The following is a 27,624-nucleotide window of genomic DNA, read 5'->3' on the forward strand; positions in this document are numbered from 1 at the left end:
CAAATTCAGCCAATGAGCGTCCGAGCCCCGACTCTTAAGTAGTAATCATGTCTTGGTGGTGCAATCTGGTACTATTATGGGATCAATATCATGCCAAATGTATTGTGAACACACAGCATGCATTTTGTATTCGTGTATTATGATCTGTACAAATAAGTACCAATACACAAATGTAAATCACCAATCCACCAATAAACACCTTTTGATTTGTAAGTCAATATATTGCATTAGAGTTACAGTTCATATAAGGAAATTAGTCAACTGAAATAAATCCATTAGGCTCTAATCTATAGATTTCACATGACTGGGAATACAGATATGCATCTGTTGGTCAAAGATACAGTACCTTAAAAAAAATGGCCGATTAGACATACTGCCAAATTCTCTAAAACGACGTTGGTGACGGCTTATGGTAGAGAAAATAACATAAAAATTCTCGGGCAACTGCTCTACTGGACATTCCTGCTGTCAGCATGCCAATTGCATGCTCCCTCAAAACTTCACATCTGTGGCATTGTGTTGTGTGACAAAACTGCACAGTTTAGAGGGGGCTTTTATTGTCTCTAGCACAAGGTGCACCTGTGTAATGATCATGCTGTTTAATTAGCTTCACCTGTCAGGTAGATTGATTATCTTGGCAAAGGAGAAATTCTCACTAACAGGGATGTAAACAAATTTGAGCACAAGATTTGAGAGAAATAAGCTTTTTGTGCATATGGAACATTTCTGGGATCTTTTATTTCAGCTCATTAAACATGGGACCAATGCTTTACATGTTGCATTTATATTTTGGTTCACTGTAGTTGACATCAGTAAGTTTTTTCTGTCTTCTTTCCCGGAACAAAGATGTTTAGGGGGAGAAAATACAACAACTAGAAAAAAAACGGGAAAGATTTTCTGTGCAAGATTTCCAAATAACATCAATTGGACTGGTTGTAAGGAAATAGAATGCTGTGAAAACAACACAACATGTTTCTGATAAGATTTCAGTTCGTCTTGGATGCATATTTTATGATGCTGATAAAGAAAGCACCTCTAGAGAAGGTATGAGTGTTCACGTTCTCTCAAGACGCTGAAAGAAATCCGATTTCTCCACGCCTGTTCTCGATTCAACATTTTGCCTACATTTGGTTTGGTGTATAATTTTTCTGCAAGAAATCCTTAATTCTGCAGGAGTTAATATTAAGGCTATGTGAGAGGTTATAGACCCATAGACCCACAGTCAGTGTCCAGATTTCAATTTATATTTAACCCATCTGAACAGTAGCCTACAGTTCCCTTGAATTTCCCCATTTGAAGTCCCCTTCTTGTTATAGTCGAATTTGTATAGTGCCTCACAATCATCACACTGCTATCATCAATACTCTTATACTCCTTCACCAAATCTTTTCCAAACATACATTTTCTGTCCCTACCTTCTCTTTATTTTCAACTCCATTTCGCAGTATTCTCTTATTCAATTAAACTCCGACATTTACCTTTTTGCCTCCATGGATTGACATGAACTTTTTCTGCCTGTTCCCGAAAAGCATTTCGCGTTTCGCGGCCTACAGATAGGCTCTAAAATTTAGGCTGATCCACTAATGCCAGATAGCCTAAAATAATGAAAGAAAAACCTCAATGTAGCATATAGATATTAATTGCACAAAAATTATACAAGGTATTGTTTTATCTTTATTACACATGCCACCTGTCCTTCATCCACACAATATTACATTTTATATTTTATTTCACCTCTATTTAACCAGGGAGGCTAGTTGAGAACAAGTTAGCATTTACAATTGCGACCTGGCCAAGATGAAGCAAAGCAGTTTGACACATACAACAACACAGAGTTACACATGGAATAAACAAACATACAGTCAATAACACAGTAGAAAAGGTCTATATACAGTGTGTGCAAATGAGGTAGGATAAGGGAGGTAAGGCAATAAATAGGCCATAGTGGCGAAATAATTACAATATAGCAATTAAACACTGGAGTGATAGATGTGCAGAAGATGAATGTGCAAGTAGAGATACTGGGGTACAAAGGAGCAAGATAAATAAATAAATAACAGTATGGGGGATGAGGTAGTTGGATGGGCTGTTTACAGATGAGCTATGTACAGGTGCAGTGATCTGTGAGCTGCTCTGACAGCTGGTGCTTAAAGCTAGTGAGGGAGATATGAGTCTCCAGCTTCAGTGATTTTTGCAGTTCGTTCCAGTCATTGGCAGCAGAGATCTGGAAGGAAAGGCGGCCAAAGGAGGAATTGGCTTTGGGGGTGACCAGAGAGATATACCTGCTATGGTGCTTGCATGCTACAAGTGGGTGCTGCTATGGTGACCAGTGATCTGAGATAAGGCGGGGCTTTACCTAGCAAAGACTTATAGATGACCTTGAGCCAGTGGGTTTGGCGACGAATATGAAGCGAGGGCCAGCCAACGAGAGCATACAGGTCGCAGTGGTGGGTAGTATATGGGTCTTTGGTGACAAAACGGATGGCACTGTGATAGACTGCATCCAATTTGCTGAGTAGAGTGTTGGAGGCTATTTATAGATGACATCGCCAAAGTCGAGGATCGGTAGGATGGTCAGTTTTAGGAGGGTATGTTTGGCAGCATGTGTGAAGGATGCTTTGTTGCGATATAGGAAGCCAATTCTAGATTTAATTTTGGATTGGAGATGCTTAATGTGAGTCTGGAAGGAGAGTTTACAGTCTAACCAGACACCTTGGTATTTGTAGTTGTCCACATATTCTAAGTCAGAACCGTCCAGAGTACTGATGCTGGATGGGCGGGCAGGTGTGGGCAGCGATCGGTGGAAGAGCATGCATTTAGTTTTACTTGCATTTAAGAGCAGTTGGAGGCCACGGAAGGAGAGTTGTATGGCATTGAAGCTCGTCTGGAGGTTAGTTAACACAGCGTCCAAAGAAGGGCCAGAAGTATACAGAATGGTGTCGTCTGCGTAGAGGTGGATCAGAGAATCACCAGCAGCAAGAGCGACATCATTGATGTATACAGAGAAAAGAGTCGGCCCAAGGATTGAACCTTGTGGCACCCCCATAGAGGCCATAGAGGACCATAATGACCCTAACTAAACCTGTCCTCAACTGTGGGTTTTGAGTTAACCCTTGCATCAATAATATACAGTCCCAGTCAAAAGTTTGGACACACCTACTAATTGCAGGGATTTTCTTTATTTGTACAATTTTCTACATTGTAGAATAATAGTGAAGACATGGAATCATGTAGTAACCAGAAAAGTGTTAAACAAATCCAAATATATCTTATTTTTGAGATTCTTCAAAGTAGCCACCCTTTGCCTTGATGACAGCTTTGCACACTGTTAGTATTCTCTCAACCAGCTTCATGAGGTAGTCACCTGGAATGTAGTCTTATGGTTTGGGGGTAGAAGCTGTTAAGGAGCCTTTTGGTCCTAGACTTGGCGCTCCGGGTACTGCTTGCCGTGCGGTAGCAGAGAAAGTCTATGACTTGGGTGACTGGAGTTACTGACAATTTTATGGGCTTTCCTCTGACACCGCCTATTATATAGGTCCTGGATGGCAGGAAGCTTGGCCCCACTGATGTACTGGAACGAATTGCAAAAATCGCTGAAGTTGGAGACTTTTATTTCCCTCACCAACTTTAAACATCAGCTACCTGAGCTGCTAACCGATCGCTGCAGCTGTACATAGTCCATCTGTAAATTGCCCACCCAATCTACCTACTTCATCCCCATACTGTTTTTATTTTATTTACTTTTCTGCTCTTTTGCACACCAGTATTTCTACTTGCACATCATCATATGCTCATTTATCACTCTAGTGTTAATCTGCTAAATTGTAATTATTCACTCCTATGGCCGATTTATTGCCTACCTCCTCATGCCTTTTGCATACACTATATATAGACTTTCTTTTTCTACTGTGTCATTGACTTGTTTATTGTGTTATTGGCTTGTTTATTGTTTACTCCATGTGTAACTCTGTGTTGTTGTCTGTGTCACACTGCTTTGCTTTATCTTGGCCAGGTCGCAGTTGTAAATGAGAACTTGTTCTCAACTAGCCTACCTGGTTAAATAAAGGTGAAATATATATATATATATTTTTGTAATACTGGGCCGTACGCATTACCCTCTGTAGTGCCTTATGGTCAGATGCCGAACAGTTACCATACCAGGCGGTGATGCAACCGGTCAGGATACTCTCGATGGTGCAGTTGTAGAACCTTTTGAGGATCTGGGGACCCATGCCAAATCTTTTCAGTCTCCTGAGGGGGAAAAGGTTTTGTTGTACCCTCTTCACGACTGTCTTGGTGTGTTTGGAACATGATAGTTTGTTGGTGATGTGGACACCAAGGAACTTAAAACTCTCGACCCGCTCCACTACATCACCGTCGATGTTAATGGGGGCCTGTTTGGCCTGCCTTTTCCTGTAGTTCACGATCATCTCCTTTGTCTTGCTCACATTGAGGGAGAGGTTGTTGTCCTGGCACCACACTGCCAGTTCTCTGACCTCCTCTCATCATTGTCGGTGATCAGGCCAAGCACTGTTGTGTCATCAGCAAACTTAATGATGGTGTTGGAGTCGTGTTTGGCCACGCAGTCGTGGGTGAACAGGGAGTTCAGGAGGGGACTAAATACACACCCCTGAGGGGCCCCAGTGTTGAGGATCAGCCTGGCAGACGTGTTGTTGCCTACCTTTACTACCTGGGGTCGGCCCGTCAGGAAGTCCAGGATCCAGTTGCAGAGGGAGGTGTTTAGTCCCAGGGTCCTTTGCTTTGTGATGAGCTTCGTGGGCACTATGGTGTTGAAAGCTGAGCTGTAGTCAATGAACAGCATTCTCACATAGGTGTTGCTTTTGTCCAGGTGGGAAAGGGCAGTGTGGAGTGCGATTGAGATTGCGTCATCTGTGGATCTGTTGGGGCGGTATGCGAATTAGAGTGGGTCTAGGGTATCTGGGAGGATGCTGTTGATGTGAGTGATGACCAGCCTTTCAAAGCATTTCCTGGCTACCAACGTGAGTGCTAATCTTGTAAGCAGGTTACCTTCGCTTCCTTGGGCACAGGGACTATCGTGGTCTGCTTGAAGCATATAGGTATTACAGACTCGGACAGGGAGAAGTTGAAAATGTCAGTGAAGACACTTGCCAGTTGGTCCGTGCCTGCTATTTAGTACACATCCTGGTAATCCGTCTGGCCCCGCGGCTTTGTGAATGTTGACCTGTTTAAAGGCATTGCTCACATCGGCTACCGAGAGCATTATCACACAGTCATCCAGAACAGCTGGTGCTCTAGTGCATGCTTCAGTGTTGATTGCCTCGAAATGAGCATAAAAGGCATTTAGCTCGTCTGGAAGGCTTGCGTCACTGGGCAGCTCGCGTCTGGGTTTCCCTTTGTAGTCCGTACTAGTTTTCAAGCCCTGCCACATCTGACGAGCGTCAGAGTCGGTGTAGTAGGGTTCAATCTTAATCCTGTATTGACGCTTTGCTTGTTTGATGGTTCATCTGAGGGCATAGCGGGATTTCTTAGAAGCGTTAGTGTCCCGCTCCTTGAAAGTGTCAGCTCTAGCCTTTAGCTTGATGCGGATGTTGCCTGTAATCCATGGCTTCTAGTTGGGATATGTACATACGGTCACTGTAGGGATGACGTTGTCGATACACTTATTGATGAAGCAGATGACTGAGGTGGTGTTCTCCTCAATGCCATTGGATGAATCCCGGAACATATTCCAGTCTGTGCTAGCAAAACAGTCCTGTAGCGTAGCATCCGCGTCATCTGACCACTTCTGTATTGGGTGAGTTACTGGTATTTCCTGCTTTAGTTTTTGCTTGTAAGCAGGAATCAGGAGGATAGAATTGTGGTCCGATTTGCCAAATGGAGAGCTTTGTATGCATCTCTGTGTGTGGAGTAAAGGTGGTCTAGAGTTCTTTTTCCTCTAGTTGCACACGTGACATGCTGGTAAAAATGAGGCAAAACTGATTTAAGTTTGCCTGCATTAATGTCCCCGGCCACTAGGAACGCCACTTCTGGATTAGCATTTTGTTGTTTGTTTATGGCCTTATACAGCTCGTTGAGTGCGGTCTTAGTCCCAGTACCGTTCTGTGGTGGTAAATAGACGGCTATGAATAATATAGATGAGAACTCTCTTGATAGATGGTGTGGTCTACAGCTTATCATAAGGTACTCTACCTCAGGCGAGCAATACCTCGAGACTTCTTTAATATTAGACATCGCGCACCAGCTGTTATTGACAGACACACACCCCCGCCCCTCGTCTTACCAGACGTAGCATCTTCTCTATTCTGCCTGTGCATGGAAAATCCCGCCAGCTCTATATTATCCGTGTCGTCGTTCAGCCACGACTCGTGAAACATAAGATATTACAGTTTTTAATGTCCCGTTGGTAGGATAATCTTAATTGTAGATCATCAATTTTATTTTCCAATGATTGCACGGTAGCTAATAGAACGGTTGGCAGTGGGAGTTCACTCACGCGCCTACGGATCCTCAGAAGGCAGCCCGACCTACCCTTTTCTTTCGTCTTTTCATTCACGCAAATGAAGGGAATTTGGGCTTGTTCCCGGGAAGGCAGTATATCCTTCTCTCCAGAGTCGTTCAAGGAAAAAGCTTCTTCCAGTTTGAGGTGAGTAATCGCTGTTCTGATGTCCAGAAGATATTTATTTTCGGTCATAAGAGATGGTAGCAGCAACATTATGTACAAAATAAGTTAAAAAAAATAAGTTACAAACAACGCAAAAAAATGAACAAAATAGCACAGTTGGTTAGGAGCATGTAAAACGTCACCTATCCTCTTCGGCGCCATTTTACCATATTAGTGTGTGGCCCAAATTATTCAGACGCTACAGACAGAAGATTGGATGTACCAACATCATACAAGTCCCGTGACACATGTGGGGGTCGTAGAGCAAAATGGAAAACACCACTATGTTCGTGAGAGTCTCATCTTTCCATACAGGGGTTTTGTAGGACAAACCGTTTGGACGCTACAGGCGTTTTTGTGAGAAGACCGATTTTCAGGATGTCTCATGGTCTGACAAACACCACTCTAGCTATCTCCTTTCACTGCAGATGAGGAAGGATGCAGTGGATTGAGACGCAGCCCATGCAAAATAACTGATATCTCTATTTTAAATTGACGGATTATGATGGGGATTTTATTATTTTGATAATAAGATTTCCTCGGGCCGCGTACATCAACTCTAGGGGTTAATATAACCTCCCTGTCTATAAAGCCACCAAGCATTGAAGGAAGGCAGCTAGCTAACTAACGTTACTTGATAATAATTATTTATAACTAACTGGCAAAAGCTAGCTAGCTGGAGCAATGGTCAGGAATTCGACCCAATTTCCTGTCCCCTCCCTGTCTACTCTACCTGCTGAGCTACCGTTCAGGTGATGTTCCATTAAAAAATCCTAGCTAAATTGTAAATACGGTGTCAAGGAGAGGTCGGTGTCTGAAAACAATTTGGAATCGAAGAAGCTTCAGACTTCATTGATCATGTGATATCGTACTTTGAAACGAGCATCGGTACATGGTATCGGATCAGTTCTTTGAAAACTGCATCGGCACTCCGGTGTCAATCGTCCCATCAATAGTTGTATCGTTGTTACAGAGTGCTAAAAAGTATTGATGTTGATAGCTAGGTGGACTGCGACGAATGTCAGCGCGGCATTATGGGAGATGTGAGCTCTTTGAGGTCTAAATGCGATTTCACATTGTAGCTTGTTTGTAATAGTGTATTACTTCCGAGGCTAATTTAGAAGTAAATTCATGGGAATAATCTAGAAGAAGTAATAAATAGTACTTTGTCTATATTACATCTTTAATGAGCAGCATTTTAATTCACAGATAGAACAAATCATCAATATACTTGATTGAACAAATAATCAATATAGTAATAAATCTGTATGTACTTTCACCAAAATAAACTCTGTATGGAAAAATATCCCTGTATTTCTTTCTGTAGTGCTTTTTACCTTTGTACTTTATTATTTTCTTTAATACAAAATTGTACTTACAGCTATAGAAAACGTTTTCTATAACTATAGTTTTCTAAACCAGAAACTGAATCATCAGCTGGTACAGTATCTCTCTGAGACTAGACACATTTATAAAAGTCTGAATAATACATTTGGATTCATTTAGAGGTTTCCCCAGTTGTGGTTCTAGAAGAATCATTTCACATACACCCGCATAATATCTGTCTACAGAAAAGTATACTTTGCAAGTCGGTTGAGGAAATAGTCTGCAGTAGTACCTTTTGGAAATCAGTTTCAATTTGCATTACATAGAGAGACAACAGAGCTGAAATAAGTAATAATTAGCATACAATTGAATTTACACCATTATGATCAAATACATTCATTATCATGAATAATCATGTACATTAAAAAAATAAATATATAGATATTCATTCTGTGGATTCTGAAGCATAAAACTGTTTTCCATCGGTTCTTGCATGAAGTACACACATATATATATATATATATATATATATATATAGTTGGTTCTTTAACAGTTTGTGAGTGAGCTAAAGGGTTTTGGTTCCGCCTCTGACAGAAACTCTCCTCACTATCTCAAAGTGTTTGTAAGTTTTTGGGATGTTAGCTTAGCCTTAGAGAGAACAGTTTTTATCCTCCAGAGAACTATCCATCCAGGCATCCTTAATGTACAAAACTCCTATGCTGAGCTGGAGATTGACAGAAGGGAGAGTCACAATAGCAAACTGTCAACCCAGCTCGTGACTACAGGAGGAGCATGGAGTTTAGCACACAGACCGTCTTTCAGACCCTCATGCAGGGTAGATTAGTCTAGAAGGTGGGCATCGTGGGGGCAGTGTCCACATAGCCGCTGGTGGTCAGGCACGTGCTGTCCTGGAGCTGGGTAGCTACAGGTCCGTCTTTGGCCATCTTGCCCTGCTGCTGTGTGGGATATCTCTCAGCCGAACCCCCCTCTTTCTCCTGGTAGTCACAGTACCGCCCAGCCTCAGCCATCTGCCTCTGCCTCTGCAGCAAGAGCACATTGTCATTGTTCACCCCGTTGACTTTACTGTAGTCCACACCGGCCCCGCCGAACTGCACCTGGAAGGGGCCCCGGCCGTGGCTGGAGAGGGGCTTCAGGACCAGCTGGTTCTCCGGGTTCACTTTCTGGACCTCCACGTACTCCATGGACCGGGAGGGGGGCAGCCCAAGCCCCGTGGCTTCTTTCTGGCGCTCCAGATTGCGGATGTTGAAGTTGCTGTGGGCCTGGGGGTGGTGCTGGGCCTCCCAGTGGTAAGCAACTCCAGCGGATGGGGATCTGCTGAGACGGTACTCGCTGTACTCTCCCAGGCTGTCTCTGTACTCTGGCTGGTGGGGAAAGGAGGATCCATGGATCGACGGGGAGAAGACTGATGGCCAGGTCTTAACCCTCCCATCTGATGAATCTGGGGTGTCCACCTCCTGGCTGTCTCCCCTCTCCAGCCTCTCCCAAGACCCCGCCTGGCCTTGCAGTAGCTCGGGTTCCTCATAGCTCGACTCCTCCTTGGACTCCACACCTCCACACTTCTCCATCAGCAAGGTGTGGCTATCACAGCTGCCCCGGCCCGAGTCGTTGTCCGACTGGCTCTTGGACTTGAGGCAGCCAACATCTTGGAGGTCTTTTCCCTCCAGCATCAGTTCCTGTTTCTCGTTGACGTACACTTCCAGGTATTCCACCAGCAGATCCTCATAGTCAGTAGACCTCGGAGGGAAACTTTGGACTACCAAGGCGTTGAATACCTCTTCTGGCTTGCCCTTCTGTAGACAGAGCAAAGAGGTTTAGTGGAAAGGACAATTAGACGGTGGAATCAATGGAATCACTTAACCTTGAGAAACATTGAGACATTGAGTGAACTAATGAAGTCACTTTACCTTGAGAAGCTGTTGATCAAATCCTTTTATTTTAGGTCCAGGAACGGGAGGTAGTAGACAGTGCTTCACACTAGAGGGAGAGAGAGAGTGACTGAGTGAGTGAGCTGTTCATGAATGGAGAATACTGTTGCTATGCAATCAGCTTCTTCATTGATTCATCTAATCTCATGACCGTGACTTCAGAAGGTTTCTTTGTACCCGCTTCTGTTCATGGTGATAATCCATATGAGAATCAAGAAGATGAAGGCAGTGAAGACGGCGATCAGGATCCACATGGATTGTTCCCGGGGGATGTCTGTCAACACAACAACAAAATAACATTACAACACAACTTCTTTTGAAAGAGAAATGTTTCTTTTTTTACTGCCTGACAGACATCACATACACTCCTCCAAGAGGCTGGAAGCAGCACAGCACATTAGTGACTGCGGTGCTGTCTAGACATTATTTAAAACTATGACAAGTATAGAGGCGTGGTTGGCAGACTTACAGTCTGGAACTTTGACATAGCTGGCGGTGCTCCACTCGCTCCAGAAGCCGTGGTCTGGCTTGCAGCGGACCTGCACCATGTAGACGCCACCAGAGTGCAGGCTGAAGATGTTGAACATTTTCTGCTGACCTGCGCGGTGCTCCTGTTAGGGAAAATACACACAAGATAATATTAGAGATTGTGAATAACCACAAGGGTATTGATGTGATGCTTTCATGAGTACTTTTATAAACCTACACTTTCATCCAAAGCAGTGCAATGCATACATTTCTAGTGTGTGTATGTTACCCCTGTGGGAATTAAACCCTCGACCTTAGCCACACAGGACAGGGGATTGATTTTACTTCCTGCATTAACTTTCTAAGAAACAGACCGGACCCTTTTCTGAGTAATGATATATGGGTTACATAGTTAAATGATAACTTTGATCGTCTGGCTTTGAAAAGTTTCCAGGAGCTTTCTCTGAACGATCCTTGATGGTTTTGTGTTTTGGTCTAACTGGTTGATTATTCATATAGTTCAGCAATAATGACCAATCTTTAACTAGGGAAGTATATTTAATCATTATTTAACAGGTCCTGTGATAAAGACATTGGCCAGTCTAGCATTGTAGCTGTAGGGCAGATGACTGGGTTGTTGTACCAGATGACTGGTGCTGTACCAGCACATGCTGGTACAGCAGTTCTTTAAGAGCAGGATTGAGGATCACTGGCCTAGAGGTTACAAACTGTCCGCTCCCAATAAATCATTTCTAATCACATCACTTCCTCTTCTTCAGTGTAGCTGCAAAGGCATCACTTCATGATTGTGGTTGCCATTGTGAACGTTTTGAACGTTCTAGCTTGTGGTTTCTGTGGCAAAAATTGTAGTTGTGTTTAAGTACCTCCCACTCCTCTGCCTCCTCCAGTTTGACCCTGAGCTCATAGATGAGGGTGATCCAGCCGGAACGTGTGTCGGCCTTACGGGGCGGTTCCCATGACACCCTGAGGAAGGGACCATCTTCGTCCTCCAACACCCCTACCGTCACGTTCTCTGGTGTGTGTGGCTGGACTGAAGAGGAGGGACAGACAGATGCTAATGTCAATGACCATAGAAGGGCAGACACAAGGGCCATATTTTGGGAGTATTTGTCTGCTTAGTGATAACCTGAAGAATAAACATTCATATTAAGGCATGCCATACTTTTTATGACCTTTTTTACTACAGTCCAATGACCATTTTTTTTCTATTCTCAAGTTATTTTGGAACTCTTCCAATGGAGATGTGTAGCACATTTTCTATACTCTCTCTGTATATCCTCTATACTCTCTCTGTATATACTATATCCTCTCTCTGTATATCCTCTATACTCTCTCTGTATATCCTCTATACACTCTCTCTGTATATACTCTATACTCTCTCTGTATATCCTCTATATTCTCTCTGTATATCCTCTATACTCTCTCTGTATATCCTATATACTCTCTCTGTATATCCTCTATACTCTCTCTGTATATCCTCTATACTCTCTCTGCATATCCTCTATACTCCCTCTGCATATCCTCTATACTCTCTTTGTATATCCTCTATACTCTCTCTGTATATCCTCTATACTCTCTCTGTATATACTCTCTCTCTGTATATACTCTACACTCTCTCTGTATATACTCTATACTCTCTCTGTATATCCTCTAGACCACATCCATGGGGTCAAGTTTCTTACCTATATAGACCACGTCCATGGGGTCAAGTTTCTTACCTATATAGACCACGTCCATGGGGTCAAGTTTCTTACCTATATAGACCACGTCCATGGGGTCAAGTTTCTTACCTATATAGACCACGCCCATGGGGTCAAGTTTCTTACCTATATAGACCACATCTACATCCACAGGGTCAGAGAAGTTGTTGCCGAGTGCGTTGGTGGCCACTACAGTGATGTTGTAGTTGACCCAGATGGATGTTTCATTCTTGTTGAAGAAACAGGAGTTGGCCCCCGCTGTACGGTAGTCTGGACACTCATAGACTGTTTCAGAGCTGGAGAGACAGGGACAGAGAGAGACAGTTCCAGTTAGAGACAGAGAGACAGTTAGTGAGGTAGTCTGGACACTCATAGACTGTTTCAGAGCTGGAGAGACAGGGACAGAGAGAGACAGTTCCAGTTAGAGACAGAGAGACAGTTAGTGAGGTAGTCTGGACACTCATAGACTGTTTCAGAGCTGGAGAGACAGGGACAGAGAGAGACAGTTAGTTCCAGTTAGAGACAGAGAGACAGTTAGTGAGGTAGTCTGGACACTCATAGACCGTTTCAGAGCTGGAGAGACAGGGACAGAGAGAGACAGTTCCAGTTAGAGACAGAGAGACAGTTAGTGAGGTAGTCTGGACACTCATAGACTGTTTCAGAGCTGGAGAGACAGGGACAGAGAGAGACAGTTCCAGTTAGAGACAGAGAGACAGTTAGTGAGGTAGTCTGGACACTCATAGACTGTTTCAGAGCTGGAGAGACAGGGACAGAGAGAGACAGTTAGTTCCAGTTAGAGAGAGAGAGACAGTTAGTGAGGTAGTCTGGACACTCATAGACCGTGTCAGAGCTGGAGAGACAGGGACAGAGAGAGAGACAAGAGACAGGGACAGAGAGAAAGAGAGACAGGGACACAGAGAGAGAGACAGAGACAGACAGATAGGAAAGTAGTCTGGACACTCATAGACCGTGTCAGAGCTGGAGAGACAGGGACAGAGAGAGAGACAAGAGACAGGGACAGAGAGAAAGAGAGACAGGGACACAGAGAGAGAGACAGAGACAGACAGATAGGAAAGTAGTCTGGACACTCATAGACCGTGTCAGAGCTGGAGGGACAGAGAGAGAGACAAGAGACAGGGACAGAGAGAAAGAGAGACAGGGACACAGAGAGAGAGACAGAGACAGACAGATAGGAAAGTAGTCTGGACACTCATAGACGTGTCAGAGCTGGAGAGACAGGGAAAGAGAGACAGGGACACAGAGAGAGAGACAGAGACAGACAGATAGGAAAGTAGTCTGGACACTCATAGACCGTGTCAGAGCTGGAGAGACAGGGACAGAGAGAGAGACAAGAGACAGGGACAGAGAGAAAGAGAGACAGGGACACAGAGAGAGAGACAGAGACAGACAGATAGGAAAGTAGTCTGGACACTCATAGACCGTGTCAGAGCTGGAGAGACAGGGACAGAGAGAGAGACAAGAGACAGGGACAGAGAGAAAGAGAGACAGGGACACAGAGAGAGAGACAGAGACAGACAGATAGTAAAGTAGTCTGGACACTCATAGACGTGTCAGAGCTGGACAAGGAGCGTTGACACAGAGATGACAATGTGATATTAGTGAGGAACAACATGTCTGGACAGGAGTCGGAATAACAAGTGTTCGTGTGGAGGCATTGTTATGATTTTTCAGTCTTGCTATTTACATGACGGGGAAAAAAACAAGTCAACATCCTTTGCCTTTGTGTGTACATAAACAATTCCTGAAAAAACACCAGTGTGTTTGTACCTAAGCCTGTGTGTGAAGGTGTGTCCAAGACAAGTGACCAATGTTTTTTTGGAGGGAGCATGTGATAGGGGGTAATGCAGGCATGGGGGGGGGGGTGTTGCTTCGTGGGTGTTCACCTCCTTGCCAGTGGGCATGTGGTATGTCTGCATAACCACTCACTTCTCTTTGTGGTAGAAGAGGGAGTAGGTGGTGGGTCGCCCCCCGTCAGAGCCTGGTTCCCACCAGCAGGTGAAGGTCTCCTTATCTGGGGACCTACAGCTGGTCAGCTTGGGCTTTCCTGGGGGAGTGTGGCCTGAAGGATAGACAACCGATAAACCAGGTCAGACAACCGATAAACCAGGTCAGACAACCGGTAGACCAGGTCAGACAACCGATAGACCAGGTCAGACAACCGATAAACCAGGTCAGACAACCGGTAGACCAGGTCAGACAACCGATAAACCAGGTCAGACAACCGGTAGACCAGGTCAGACAACCGATAAACCAGGTCAGACAACCGATAAACCAGGTCAGACAACCGGTAGACCAGGTCAGACAACCGGTAGACCAGGTCAGACAACCGATAAACCAGGTCAGACAACCGATAAACCAGGTCAGACAACCGATAGACCAGGTCAGACAACCGATAAACCAGGTCAGACAACCGATAAACCAGGTCAGACAACCGATAAACCAGGTCAGACAACCGGTAGACCAGGTCAGACAACCGATAAACCAGGTCAGACAACCGATAAACCAGGTCAGACAACCGATAAACCAGGTCAGACAACCGATAAACCAGGTCAGACAACCGGTAAACCAGGTCAGACAACCGGTAGACCAGGTCAGACAACCGATAAACCAGGTCAGACAACCGATAAACCCAGTTCAGACAACCTATAACCAGGTCAGACAACCGATAAAACCAGGTCAGACAAACCGATAAACCAGTCAGACAACCGATAAACCAGGTCAGACAACCGATAGAACAGGTCAGACAACCGATAGCCCAGGTCAGACAACCGATAAACCAGGTCAGACAACCGATAAACCAGGTCAGACAACCGTAGACCAGGTCAGACAAACCGATAAACCAGGTCAGACAACCGGTAGACCCGGTCAGACACCGATAAACCAGGTCGACAACCGGTAGACCAGGTCAGACAACCGCTAAACCCGGTCAGACAACCGGTAGACCCGGTTCAGACAACCGCTAAACCAGGTCAGAACAACCGATAAACCATGTCAGACAACCGATAACCAGGTCAGACAACCGATAGACCAGGTCAGACAACCGGTAGACCAGGTCAACAACCGATAACCAGGTCATCACAACCGGTAAACCAGGTCAGACAACCGATAAACCAGGTCAGACAACCGGTAGACCAGGTCAGACAACCGGTAGACCAGGTCAGACAACCGGTAGACCAGGTCAGACAACCGGTAAACCAGGTCAGACAACCGGTAGACCAGGTCAGACAACCGATAAACCAGGTCAGACAACCGATAAACCAGGTCAGACAACCGATAGACCAGGTCAGACAACCGATAAACCAGGTCAGACAACCTAAACCAGGTCAGACAACCGATAAACCAGGTCAGACAACCGTAGACCAGGTCAGACAACCGATAACCAGGTCAGACAACCGATAAACCAGGTCAGACAACCGATAAACCAGGTCAGACAACCGTAAACCAGGTCACAACCGGTAGACCAGGTCAGACAACCGATAAACCAGGTCAGACAACGATAAACCAGGTCAGACAACCGTAAACCAGGTCAGACAACCGATAAACCAGGTCAGACAACCGGTAGACCAGGTCAGACAACCGATAGACCAGGTCAGACAACCGATAAACCAGGTCAGACAACCGATAAACCAGGTCAGACAACCGGTAGACCAGGTCAGACAACCGATAAACCAGGTCAGACAACCGGTAGACCAGGTCAGACAACCGATAAACCAGGTCAGACAACCGGTAGACCAGGTCAGACAACCGATAAACCAGGTCAGACAACCGGTAGACCAGGTCAGACAACCGATAAACCAGGTCAGACAACCGATAAACCATGTCAGACAACCGATAAAACCAGGTCAGACAACCGATAGACCCAGGTCAGACAACCGGTAGACCAGGTCAGACAACCGATAAACCAGGTCAGACAACCGTAGACCAGGTCATACACAACCGATAACCAGGTCAGACAAACGGTAGACCAGGTCAGACAACCGGTAGACCAGGTCAGACAACCGGTAAACCAGGTCAGACAACCGGTAAACCAGGTCAGACAACCGGTAGACCAGGTCAGACAACCGATAAACCAGGTCAGACAACCGATAGACCAGGTCAGACAACCGATAAACCAGGTCAGACAACCGATAAACCAGGTCAGACAACCGATAAACCAGGTCAGACAACCGGTAGACCAGGTCAGACAACCGGTAGACCAGGTCAGACAACCGGTAGACCAGGTCAGACAACCGGTAGACCAGGTCAGACAACCGGTAAACCAGGTCAGACAACGGTAGACCAGGTCAGACAACCGATAAACCAGGTCAGACAACCGATAGACCAGGTCAGACAACCGATAAACCAGGTCAGACAACAGGCACAGAAGGCAGCACAACACCTGTGAGACAACACGCAATACCTGTGAGACAACACGCAATACCTGTGAGACAACACGCAATACCTGTGAGACAACACGCAACACCTGTGAGAACACGCAACCCGGCAACACCGTGAGACAACACGCAACACCTCACGCAACACCTGTGAGACAACACGCAACACCTGTGAGACAACACCTGTGAGACAACACGCAACACCTGTGAGACAACACGCAACACCTGTGAGACAACACGCAACACCTGTGAGACAACACACAATACCTTTCACAGTTAGACCAGCTATTTCCTTATTCATTTTATTTGACCTTTATTAGTTTTCCCATTGAGGTCAAAATATATCTATCTAGAATATATCAATATCTAAAGTGTCCATTTTACTTGTGGCTGTTTAGGGTCCATCAAAAATGCACAAGTTATCTAGATATGGTAGTAGTGTATTTCCAGTGTCTACTGGGAGGGGCATAGTACTGAAACTACAGTCATTTTTTTAACATTTTTTTATTTAACCTTTATTTAACTGGGCAAGTCAGTTAAGAACAAACTCTTATTTACAATGACGTCCTACCCCGGCCAAACCCGGACGACACTGGGCCAATTGTGCGCCGCCCTATGGGACTCCCCAATCACAGCCGGATGTGATGCAGCCTTCAGCCGACACTGTTGATATGCTCCATGCATAGTCTTAATCATTCTGGACACACTGTCTCCCTTTAATTCAGACAGTTATATATGGACATTGTAATCCAAATCCAATCAGAGGTTACATGGCCTGGTCTTTGGTTTATATGTTCCGATTGACCACATGCAGATTAGTGGCAGTATCATACACACACACGCGCACACACACACACACACACACACACACACACACACACACACACACACACACACACACACACACACACACACACACACACACACACACACACACACACACACACACACACACACACACACACACACACACACACACACACACACACACACGCACACACACTTTGTGGTCTGTGACTTACGTGCTCCCTGAGCAACCACAGGCAGGATTAGTGACAGTATCAGTGTTACTCCCACGTCTCTCCACATCATGCCTCCTCACTGCCTCGCAAGTCAGGTTGAATTCTGGGAAAACAGAGATAGAAACAGACCAAGCATGAAGCATGACCGAATTAATCCATGCTTTTGTTACTTCTAAGTTAGACTACTGCAATGCTCTACTTTCCGGCTACCCAGATAAAGCACTAAATAAACTTCAGTTAGTGCTAAATACAGCAGCTAGAATCCTGACTAGAACCCAAAAATGTGATCATATTACTCCAGTGCTAGCCTCCCTACACTGGCTTCCTGTTAAGGCAAGGGCTGATTTCAAGGTTTTACTGCTAACCTACAAAGCATTACATGGGCTTGCTCCTACCCATCTTTCCGATTTGGTCCTTCCGTACATACCTACACGTACGCTACGGTCACAAGACGCAGGCCTCCTTACTGTCCCTAGAATTTCTAAGCAAACAGCTGGAGGCAGGGCTTTCTCCTATAGAGCTCCATTTTTATGGAATGGTCTGCCTACCCATGTGAGAGATGCAGACTCGGTCTCAAACTTTAAGTCTTTATTGAAGACTCATCTTTTCAGTAGGTCCTATGATTGAGTGTAGTCTGGCCCAGGAGTGTGAAGGTGAACAGAAAGGCTCTGGAGCAACGAACCGCCCTTGCTGTCTCTGCCTGGCCGGTTCCCCTCTCTCCACTGGGATTCTCTGCCTCTAACCCTATTACAGGGGCTGAGTCACTGGCTTACTGGTGCTCTTCCATGCCGTCCCTAGGAGGGGTGCGTCACTTGAGTGGGTTGAGTCGCTGACGTGGTCTTCCTGTCTGGGTTGGCACCCCCCCTTGGGTTGTGCCGTGGCGGAGATCTTTGTGGGCTATACTCGGCCTTGTCTCAGGATGGTAAGTTGGTGGTTGAAGATATCCCTCTAGTGGTGTGGGGGCTGTGCTTTGGCAAAGTGGGTGGGGTTATATCCTGCCTGTTTGGCCCTGTCCGGGGGTATCGTCGGACAGGGCCACAGTGTCTCCTGACCCCTCCTGTCTCAGCCACCAGTATTTATGCTGCAGTAGTTTATGTGTCGGGGGGCTAGGGTCAGTCTGTTATATCTGGAGTATTTCTCCTGTCTTATCCGGTGTCCTGTGTGAACTTTAAGTATGCTCTCTCTAATTCTCTATTTCTTTCTCTCTCTCGGAGGACCTGAGCCCTAGGACCATGCCTCAGGACTACCTGGCATGATGACTCCTTGCTGTCCCCAGTCCACCTGGCCGTGCTGCTGCTCCAGTTTCAACTGTTCTGCCTGCGGCTATGGAACCCTGACCTGTTCACCGGACGTGCTACCTGTCCCAGACCTGCTGTTTTCAACTCTCTAGAGGCAGCAGGAGCGGTAGAGATACTCTCAATGATCGGCTATGAAAAGCCAACTGACATTTACTCCTGAAGTGCTGACTTGTTGCACCCTCGACAACTACTGTGATTATTATTATTTGACCATGCTGGTCATTTATGAACATTTGAACATCTTGGCCATGTTCTGTTATAATCTCCACCCAGCACAGCCAGAAAAGGACTGGCCACCCCTCATAGCCTGGTTCCTCTCTAGGTTTCTTCCTAGGTTTTGGCCTTTCATGAGAGTTTTTCCTAGCCACCGTGCTTCTACACCTGCATTGCTTGCTGTTTGAGGGTTTAGGCTGGGTTTCTGTACAGCACTTTGACATATCAGCTGATGTAAGAAGGGTTATATAAATACATTTGATCAACCTATCAGGTGTCTCTGAACACTAGAACACAAGACAGGCGACATCATGTAATTGAACCCCTGGTTGTCTTGTGTGATCAGTAGAAACAAGACTTGATGCTAGGGGAAACAACATGGTTACTACCAGTATATGCTGGCCAAAGTCAGACTGAAGACCACGATGGAAATACGTTTTTTTGTGTAATCCTACTTGATGATTTTAAATGCAGTGTATCAACTTGTGTTATTAGTGGATTTTTTAAATTTTTATTAACCGAACAAATTCTTGCCATCTAACCAGTTACATAATGAAAAAGGTCAATATGTCTCAATGGTTTCTAACTCATTTACTTATTATATCTTTATTGTTACATAAAATGGGCTGTACCTCCATCCTCAGGAAATAATGCAAACTGTAAGTACGCGTATTAGTAGCCTCAACTAGACCAGATTTGGAAAGACAGCCATTCTAGTCTGGCGTGTTAGTGAAGGTCAGTGTCAACCTGGTTCAATTGGGCCATCCTAGCCTTGTCCAGGTGGTTGAGTTCACCTTCTAACAGCAACTTGTGTAGTTTTAAAATTACATTTTCTAATCCATCCATGGCCCCATTGAATTTCCACAGTCATGGAAATTCCCTCAGAGTGTGGTGTCAGGAAAATAACCTCTCACTCAACGTCAACAAAACAAAGGAGATGATCGTGGACTTCAGGAAACAGCAGAGGGAGCACCCCCCCTATCCACATCGACGGGACAGTAGTGGAGAAGGTGGAAAGTTTTCAGTTCCTCGGTGTACACATCACGGACAAACTGAAATGGTCCACCCACACAGACAGCGTGGTGAACAAGGCACAACAGCGCCTCTTCAACCTCAGGAGACTGAAGAAATTTGGCTTGTCACCTAAAAGCCTCAGAAACTTTTACAAATGCACAATCGAGAGCATCCTGTCGGGCTGTATCACCGCCTGGTACGGCAACTGCACCGCCCTCAATCGCAAGACTCCCCAGAGGGTAGTGCGGTCAGCACAACGCATAACCGGGGATAAACTACCTGCCCTTCAGGACATCTACAGCACCCGATGTCACAGGAAGGCCAAAAAGTTCATCAAAGACAACAACCACCCGAGCCACTGCCTGTTCACCCCGCTGTCATCCACAGGCGAGGTCAGTACAGGTGCATCAAAGCTGGGACAGAGAGACTGAAAAACAGCTTCTATCTCAAGGTCATCAGACTGTTAAAACAGCCATCACTAACATAGAGAGGCTGCTGCCAACATACAGACTCAAATCTCTTGCCACTTTAATAAATGGATTTAATAAAGGTATCACCAGTCACTTTAAATAATGGCACTTTAATAATGTTTACATATCCTACATTACTCATCTCATATGTATATACTGTATTTTATACCATCTATTGCACCTTGCCTATGCCGCACGGCCATCGCGCATCCATATATTTATATGTACATATTCTGATTCCATCCCCTTACATTGTGTGTATATAAGGTAGTCATTGTGAATTTGTTAGATTACTTGTTAGATATTACTGCACTGTTGGAACTAGAAGCACAAGCATTTCGCTACACTCGCATTAACCATGCTAACCATGTATATGTGATCAATAAAAAAAATGATTTGATTTGATGCTTGTAAAATATTAATTCATGTTGTCTTGATGTTTACCACCATTCAGGTGAAAATCAATAGAAGATCAGAATATAATACTAAGCTGAGGAAAATAGCTGTGATATTTTGATAGAAAATAATAACAGAAACAAATAGCTGGAAAATTCAGCTTTTCAGGCAGAGTATTAAACATGTTTTATTTGATCATACACCTGAAACTGCTGAGGGAAAAATATTCCCTCAGCAACAGAGTTTCCTCCCAGTATTCTCTGTAGAGTGGATCCTCTGCATGCTGACATCCTGTCTAATTGGGTAACTGGGTAACTAACGAGGTCAATTAGGCTCTGTTCATGGGGACCAACAGGGTTCTCTACACTGTGATGTAATCTGTGTGCAAGGCGAGCCAGAAAGACGTGTGAATCTCTGTGTGAATCTCTCTGACAGCTGGAGTGTGCTGTGCATAAGGTCTTGTTACTGAGCAATTCATGGCTTCATCCCAGGTCAGCATTTTATCTTAACACCCTGAGAAAGAGCTGGAACCACATAGCCTTGCTACTTTGAAGTAGTCATGAGTCAATTGAATTTTTGAAGTATCGTATATAGAATGATATAAAAATATATTTAAGGCCTGGAGAGAAGAGTAAACATGACAGAAAAGCTGGAGAAAAAGGATATTGTTTTCCCCCATGTGTACAAAGATGAACAAAGCTCCTCCTCTTTCCAGCTGGCATGTACAGCACATCTGATTGTGTAACACTGAGGGCTTATGTGTCATCATAACCAAGGAGAAACAAATCCAAATCAAATCTAATTTTATTTGTCACATACACATGGTTAGCAGGGGTTAATGCGAGTGTAGCGAAATGCTTGCGCTTCTAGTTCCGACCATGCAGTAATATCTAACAAGTAATCTAACCTAACAATTTCGCAACAACTACCTTAAAGCAGCAGCAGTAGCAGTGTTGATCAGACTGCAGTGCAACCCCCATTTGCAGGACTGTGGATCGCCAAAATAAAAAAATGAACTGAAGGGATCACTAACTAATAGCAGCCAGTCAGAGATCGTCTGTTCTGCGTGCCTAACTGCTACTTCCACTAAGCCGATGAAGTAACACTGATTTAACTATATTACTCCATCTAGCTACCTTGTTACCTCCACGACTTCTGACCCCCAGAGTGACGGTGGTATTTACTCCATGGTGCCTTGATTTGTACGTCACCCTAATCTGATAATTATCAGATTAGAGTTGAAGTGGTTGAAAGGAGGGGAGGATTGTCCTCCAGCTGTATATAGCTCTGTCTTACATAACCATAGCATCACTAAGCTGCAGCCCGCTAAGCTGGCAAAGTGAGTGAAGGCAAACAAACAGGGACGCTCATAAACATAAATTGATTCAACGTCTGTATAGTGACCCTAAATGTCTTCGTTCTCACGGTTCTCATCTTTTGCTCACTCAGGTTCCCCTTTTTCTATCCCTTGCTGGTTTATCCCTCTAGAAACTTTATCGTGATTGAAAGGTTAAATTAAATCTCAACTATAGGCCATATCTAAGTCAGTAGGCTAGATAACAATGGGTTAGGTTAATATCTTGTACTTTATTTCTTGGTCATTAGTAGTTAAACTAGATTTTTTTGGAATAAAAGCTTGAAATAAATCAACTTTCTTTGGAATAACTATAGAACCCTGGGTCTAAGATAACCCTGGGTCTAGGATAACCCTAGGTCTAGGATAACCCTGGGTCTAAGATAACCCTGGGTCTAGGATAACCCTGGGTCTAGGGTAACCCTGGGTCTAGGGTAACCCTGGGTCTAGGATAACCCTGGGTCTAGGATAACCCTGGGTCTAGGATAACCCTGGGTCTAGGATAACCCTGGGTCTAAGATAACCCTGGGTCTAGGGTAACCCTAGGTCTAGGATAACCCTGGGTCTAGGATAACCCTGGGTCTAGGGTAACGCTGGGTCTAGGATAACCCTGGGTCTAGGGTAACCCTGGGTCTAGGATAACCCTAGGGCTAGGGTAACCCTGGGTCTAGGGTAACCCTGGGTCTAGGATAACCCTAGGTCTAGGATAACCCTGGGTCTAGGGTAACCCTGGGTCTAGGATAACCCTGGGTCTAGGATAACCCTGGGTCTAGGGTAACCCTGGGTCTAGGGTAACCCTGGGTCTAGGATAACCCTAGGTCTAGGTTAACCCTGGGTCTAGGATAACCCTGGGTCTAGGGTAACCCTGGGTCTAGGATAACCCTAGGTCTAGGATAACCCTGGGTCTAGGATAACCCTGGGTCTAGGATAACCCTAGGTCTAGGATATCATCCCAGGTGTTAAGAGGCTACAGACTGCAATTTCAGGTGTGAGGTATCAGATTGCGCCCTGTGCGGTAAGGAGATCCTAGGGCTTCTTCTGATAGGCCTGTATCCTGATGCTCCCTGGGTGAATAACGATTAGGGATATTTCATTATTAAGGGGCTCAGGTATGACTCCTCAAGGCTAGTAGGGTTTTGAATGGCTCGGGTGGGCGCTGCCTTCAGACTGGAATAGCAGGTAATTAGAACCTGACCTGGGCCTTGCCTTGTGCACAGGCCTGGTCGTCAAACATCAGTACACCAACTGGAGACTGCTACAAAAGCCACAATCTTAGAAAAAAGGGATCCAAAACGTATCTTTAGCTGTCCCCATAGGAGAACCCTTTTTTGTTCCAGGTAGAACTCTTTTGCGTTCCATGTAGAACCCTCTGTGTAAAGGGTTATACACGGAACTCAAAAGGGTTCTGCCTGGAACCAAAAAGGGTTCTTCAAAGGGTTCTCCTATGGGGACAGTCAAAGAACCCTTTAAGGTTCTAGATTGTACCTTTTATTTCTAAGAGTGTACAGTAGGTACGATGGCTCAACAAAGTAGTCTTTAGACACTCTAAGTGTGTAGTTGTTTAGATATCTTTCTATATGAATCACAGTACGCACACACACACTAACCTTGACACACACTGAGGCCTTGTCAGAAGAACCTTGACCGTCATGTGACCTAAACAGTAAAGTGTAAACCGGCCTGACCAGCCTGCTCATGATTCTGTTGATACAGGATGGGGACGGGGCTGTTGTGCACTGAGAAGTATCCTGGGGCGTGGAATAATACACACACACACACACACACACACACACACACACACACACACACACACACACACACACACACACACACACACACACACACACACACACACACACAGCAGGACAATAACCTGAAACACAAGGCCAAATATACACTGGAGTTGCTTACCAAGACGACATTGAATGTTCCTGAGTGGACTAGTTACAGTTTTGACTTAAAATCGTCTTGAAAATCTACAGCAAGACTTGAAGATTTTTTTTTATAATAATATGAAAATATTGTACAGTCCAGGTGTGCAAAGCTCTTAGAGACTTACTCAGACAGACTGTTGTAAAAATCACTGCCAAAGGTGATTCTAACATGTATTGACTCAGGGGTGTGAATACTTACGTAAATTTCATTTTCAATATATTTGCATTAAATTTTTTTTTAAACTTTTGTCATTATGGGATATTGTGTGTAGATGGGTGAGAGATGAAAAAAAAATGGATTTAATCAATTTTTAATTGAGATGTGGAATAAGTCAAGGGGTATGAATACTTTATGAAGGCGCTGTATCTACACGATGGACATCGTTATTGCAGAGCTCCCTGGTGAAATATACATTAGTCTCATTACATTTCCTTCTTACTGTTCATCTTCTGAATGGCACAGAGGTTGCTGAGCGTCTTCAAACTGTCCCTTGTGTCTGATGAATGGTATCTCTCATGACCAGGACTACGTCCCAAATGGCAACCTATTCCCTACATAGTACACTACTTTTAAGCCCTGTGGCTCTGGTCAGAAGTAGTGCACTAGGGCAGGGATGGGAAACTCCAGTCCTCAGGGGGCCTGACAGGTGTCATACTTCTAACCCAGCCCCAGCTAACACACCTGACTCCAACAATCAACTGATTATGATCTTCAGTTCAGAATTCAGTTAGTTTTAATCAGCTGTGGGATGTGGACAACGTGTGACACCACTCCAGCCCCGGAGGACTGGAGCTGCCCATCCCCGATGTAGGGAATAGGGTGTCATTTAGGAGGCAACCTAGGTCAAATGATGTATAAAAACTGAACCAGAGCATCATGGAACCTTTTGTAGGATGACGTTCATTGTAATGGAAACATCCAGAAGCTTGTCACTGTCGTACTGGAAAGATACTGTACATAATATAATCTAGTGGATGGACATGGTGAGCAGGCCTACTGGCATGGTTTTCTCACCACACAGACGCATATGCACAGACAAACACATGGTACGACATATTGTGACGGTCTGTCTCACAGTAAATACCACTAGTGTTTCCTTCACCCTCACCATGTCTTATGCCTCAGTGTTTTCACTGTGCACAGAGTCATGAAAACATTCTCTTCTTCCACCTCCAAGAGCTGCTACACCCTCCACTTCTGAGTAGCCTAGTAGCCTAGCCTAGGTAGCTCAGTAGCAAAGCATCCCTGAGACGAGGTTACTTAGTGGGAAAATAAACTCTGTGTTTTACTACTGTACTTTTGCCATTGAAACTATGGTATGCTGAATCATTGGTCCAGTTTAGCCAAACCTCAGGTTGAGGAGCTAACACGTGTATGAGGATGATACCGCTGTGCATTCTGTTGACAGCGCTCTAACAGAACTACAATCGGCTTTTTGGGGCGGCAGGTAGCCTAGTGGGCCAGTAACCGAAAGGTTGCTGGATTGAATCCCCGAGCTGACAAGGTAAAAATCTGTCGTTCTGCCCCTGAACAAGGCAGTTAACCCACTGTTCCCCGGTAGGCCGTCATTGTAAATAAGAATTTGTTCTTAAGTGACTTGCCTAGTTAAATAAAGGTGAAATAAATAACAAATCATAATAAATGATGCTTTGCAGAAAGCCTTTGTTGAACTGAAATTGGAACTTAATGCAGGCAAAACTAATTATATGTTATTTTCCAAATCACGTAAAAATGTATCTGATGATTTACACATTGATCGTGTCCCCGCTTATTAATATCTGGGTATCTGGATAGACGAAAAACTATTTTTCAGAAACCATATTGATTAGTTACTTAAGAAGTTAAGAATTAAAATGAACTTCCTTTATAAGAATAGGGCATGCGTTTCATTAAATAGCAGATAACAAATCATTCAGTTGACATTCATACCGGTTATAGACTATGGGGAAAATCGATTATATGAATGCAGCTGCCACTGTATTGAAGACAGTGAACACAGTTTATCATAACACACTCTGTATCAGAAAGTAGGCTGACCCTCCTCGAAGTCTCGTCGATCGATGCATTGAACTCTTTTTGTTTATTAAGCCCTCTTGCATAAGCTTCCACCGTACCTTACTACATTATTAACCTACAGACGAATACGAGCTACCAGACCGGTCTCAGGGATGGCTAACTCTGTAGATCTCTACATTATTAACCTACAGACGAATACGAGCTACCAGACTGGTCTCAGGGATGGCTAACTCTGTAGATCTCTACATTATTAACCTACAGACGAATACGAGCTACCAGACTGGTCTCAGGGATGGCTAACTCTGTAGATCTCTACATTATTAACCTACAGACGAATACGAGCTACCAGACTGGTCTCAGGGATGGCTAACTCTGTAGATCTCTACATTATTAACCTACAGACGAATACGAGCTACCAGACTGGTCTCAGGGATGGCTAACTCTGTAGATCTCTACATTATTAACCTACAGACGAATACGAGCTACCAGACTGGTCTCAGGGATGGCTAACTCTGTAGATCTCTACATTATTAACCTACAGACGAATACGAGCTACCAGACTGGTCTCAGGGATGGCTAACTCTGTAGATCTCTTCATTATTAACCTACAGACGAATACGAGCTACCAGACCGGTCTCAGGGATGGCTAACTCTGTAGATCTCTACATTATTAACCTACAGACGAATACGAGCTACCAGACTGGTCTCAGGGATGGCTAACTCTGTAGATCTCTACATTATTAACCTACAGACGAATACGAGCTACCAGACTGGTCTCAGGGATGGCTAACTCTGTAGATCTCTTCATTATTAACCTACAGACGAATACGAGCTACCAGACTGGTCTCAGGGATGGCTAACTCTGTAGATCTCTACATTATTAACCTACAGATGAATACGAGCTACCAGACCGGTCTCAGGGATGGCTAACTCTGTAGATCTCTTCATTATTAACCTACAGATGAATACGAGCTACCAGACTGGTCTCAGGGATGGCTAACTCTGTAGATGGCAATATTTTGAAGTTGCCGCAATTAGACCTACATTACAAAACGTTCTTTGATATTGATCACCAATATTTACATTTCCCAACAGACATAATCATGGAGATAGATGGATATAAATTGATTTGTACGTCACCCTAATCTGATAATTGTCAGATTAGAGTTGAAGTGGTTGAAAGGAGGGGAGGATTGTCCTCCGGCTGTATATAGCTCTGTCTTACATAACCATAGCATCACTAAGCTGCAGCCCGCTAAGCTGGCAAAGTGAGTGAAGGCAAACAAACAGGGACGCTCATAAACATAAATTGATTCAACGTCTGTATAGTGACCCTAAATGTCTTCGTTCTCACGGTTCTCATCTTTTGCTCACTCAGGTTCCCCTTTTTCTATCCCTTGCTGGTTTA

At 44.6% G+C, this 27,624-nt stretch overlaps 1 protein-coding gene across 3 annotated transcripts in view; it reads right to left on the bottom strand.

Moving 5' to 3' along the window:
* Positions 1-7,805: 7,805 nt before the first annotated feature.
* prlra (prolactin receptor a) overlaps positions 7,806-27,624 on the bottom strand; it is a 28,018-nt gene continuing 8,199 nt past the window's right edge. For 2 of the 3 annotated variants that reach the window (XM_029692363.1, XM_029692362.1), the window contains exons 2-9: positions 17,521-17,623; positions 14,052-14,184; positions 12,231-12,400; positions 11,268-11,434; positions 10,385-10,526; positions 10,093-10,189; positions 9,895-9,964; positions 7,806-9,780 (exon numbers count right to left, since the gene is read on the bottom strand). In XM_029692363.1, coding sequence (XP_029548223.1) covers positions 8,815-9,780; positions 9,895-9,964; positions 10,093-10,189; positions 10,385-10,526; positions 11,268-11,434; positions 12,231-12,400; positions 14,052-14,184; positions 17,521-17,590 — 1,815 coding nt within the window. In that variant the 5' untranslated portion in view covers positions 17,591-17,623 and the 3' untranslated portion in view covers positions 7,806-8,814. Of the gene's footprint in view, positions 9,781-9,894; positions 9,965-10,092; positions 10,190-10,384; positions 10,527-11,267; positions 11,435-12,230; positions 12,401-14,051; positions 14,185-17,520; positions 17,624-23,872; positions 24,005-27,624 lie in introns of those variants that run through there. The other variant, XM_029692364.1, reaches the window with a different exon arrangement.

This window comes from Salmo trutta, chromosome 15 (assembly GCF_901001165.1).
Source record: "Salmo trutta chromosome 15, fSalTru1.1, whole genome shotgun sequence".
NCBI classification, from domain to species: domain Eukaryota; kingdom Metazoa; phylum Chordata; class Actinopteri; order Salmoniformes; family Salmonidae; genus Salmo; species Salmo trutta.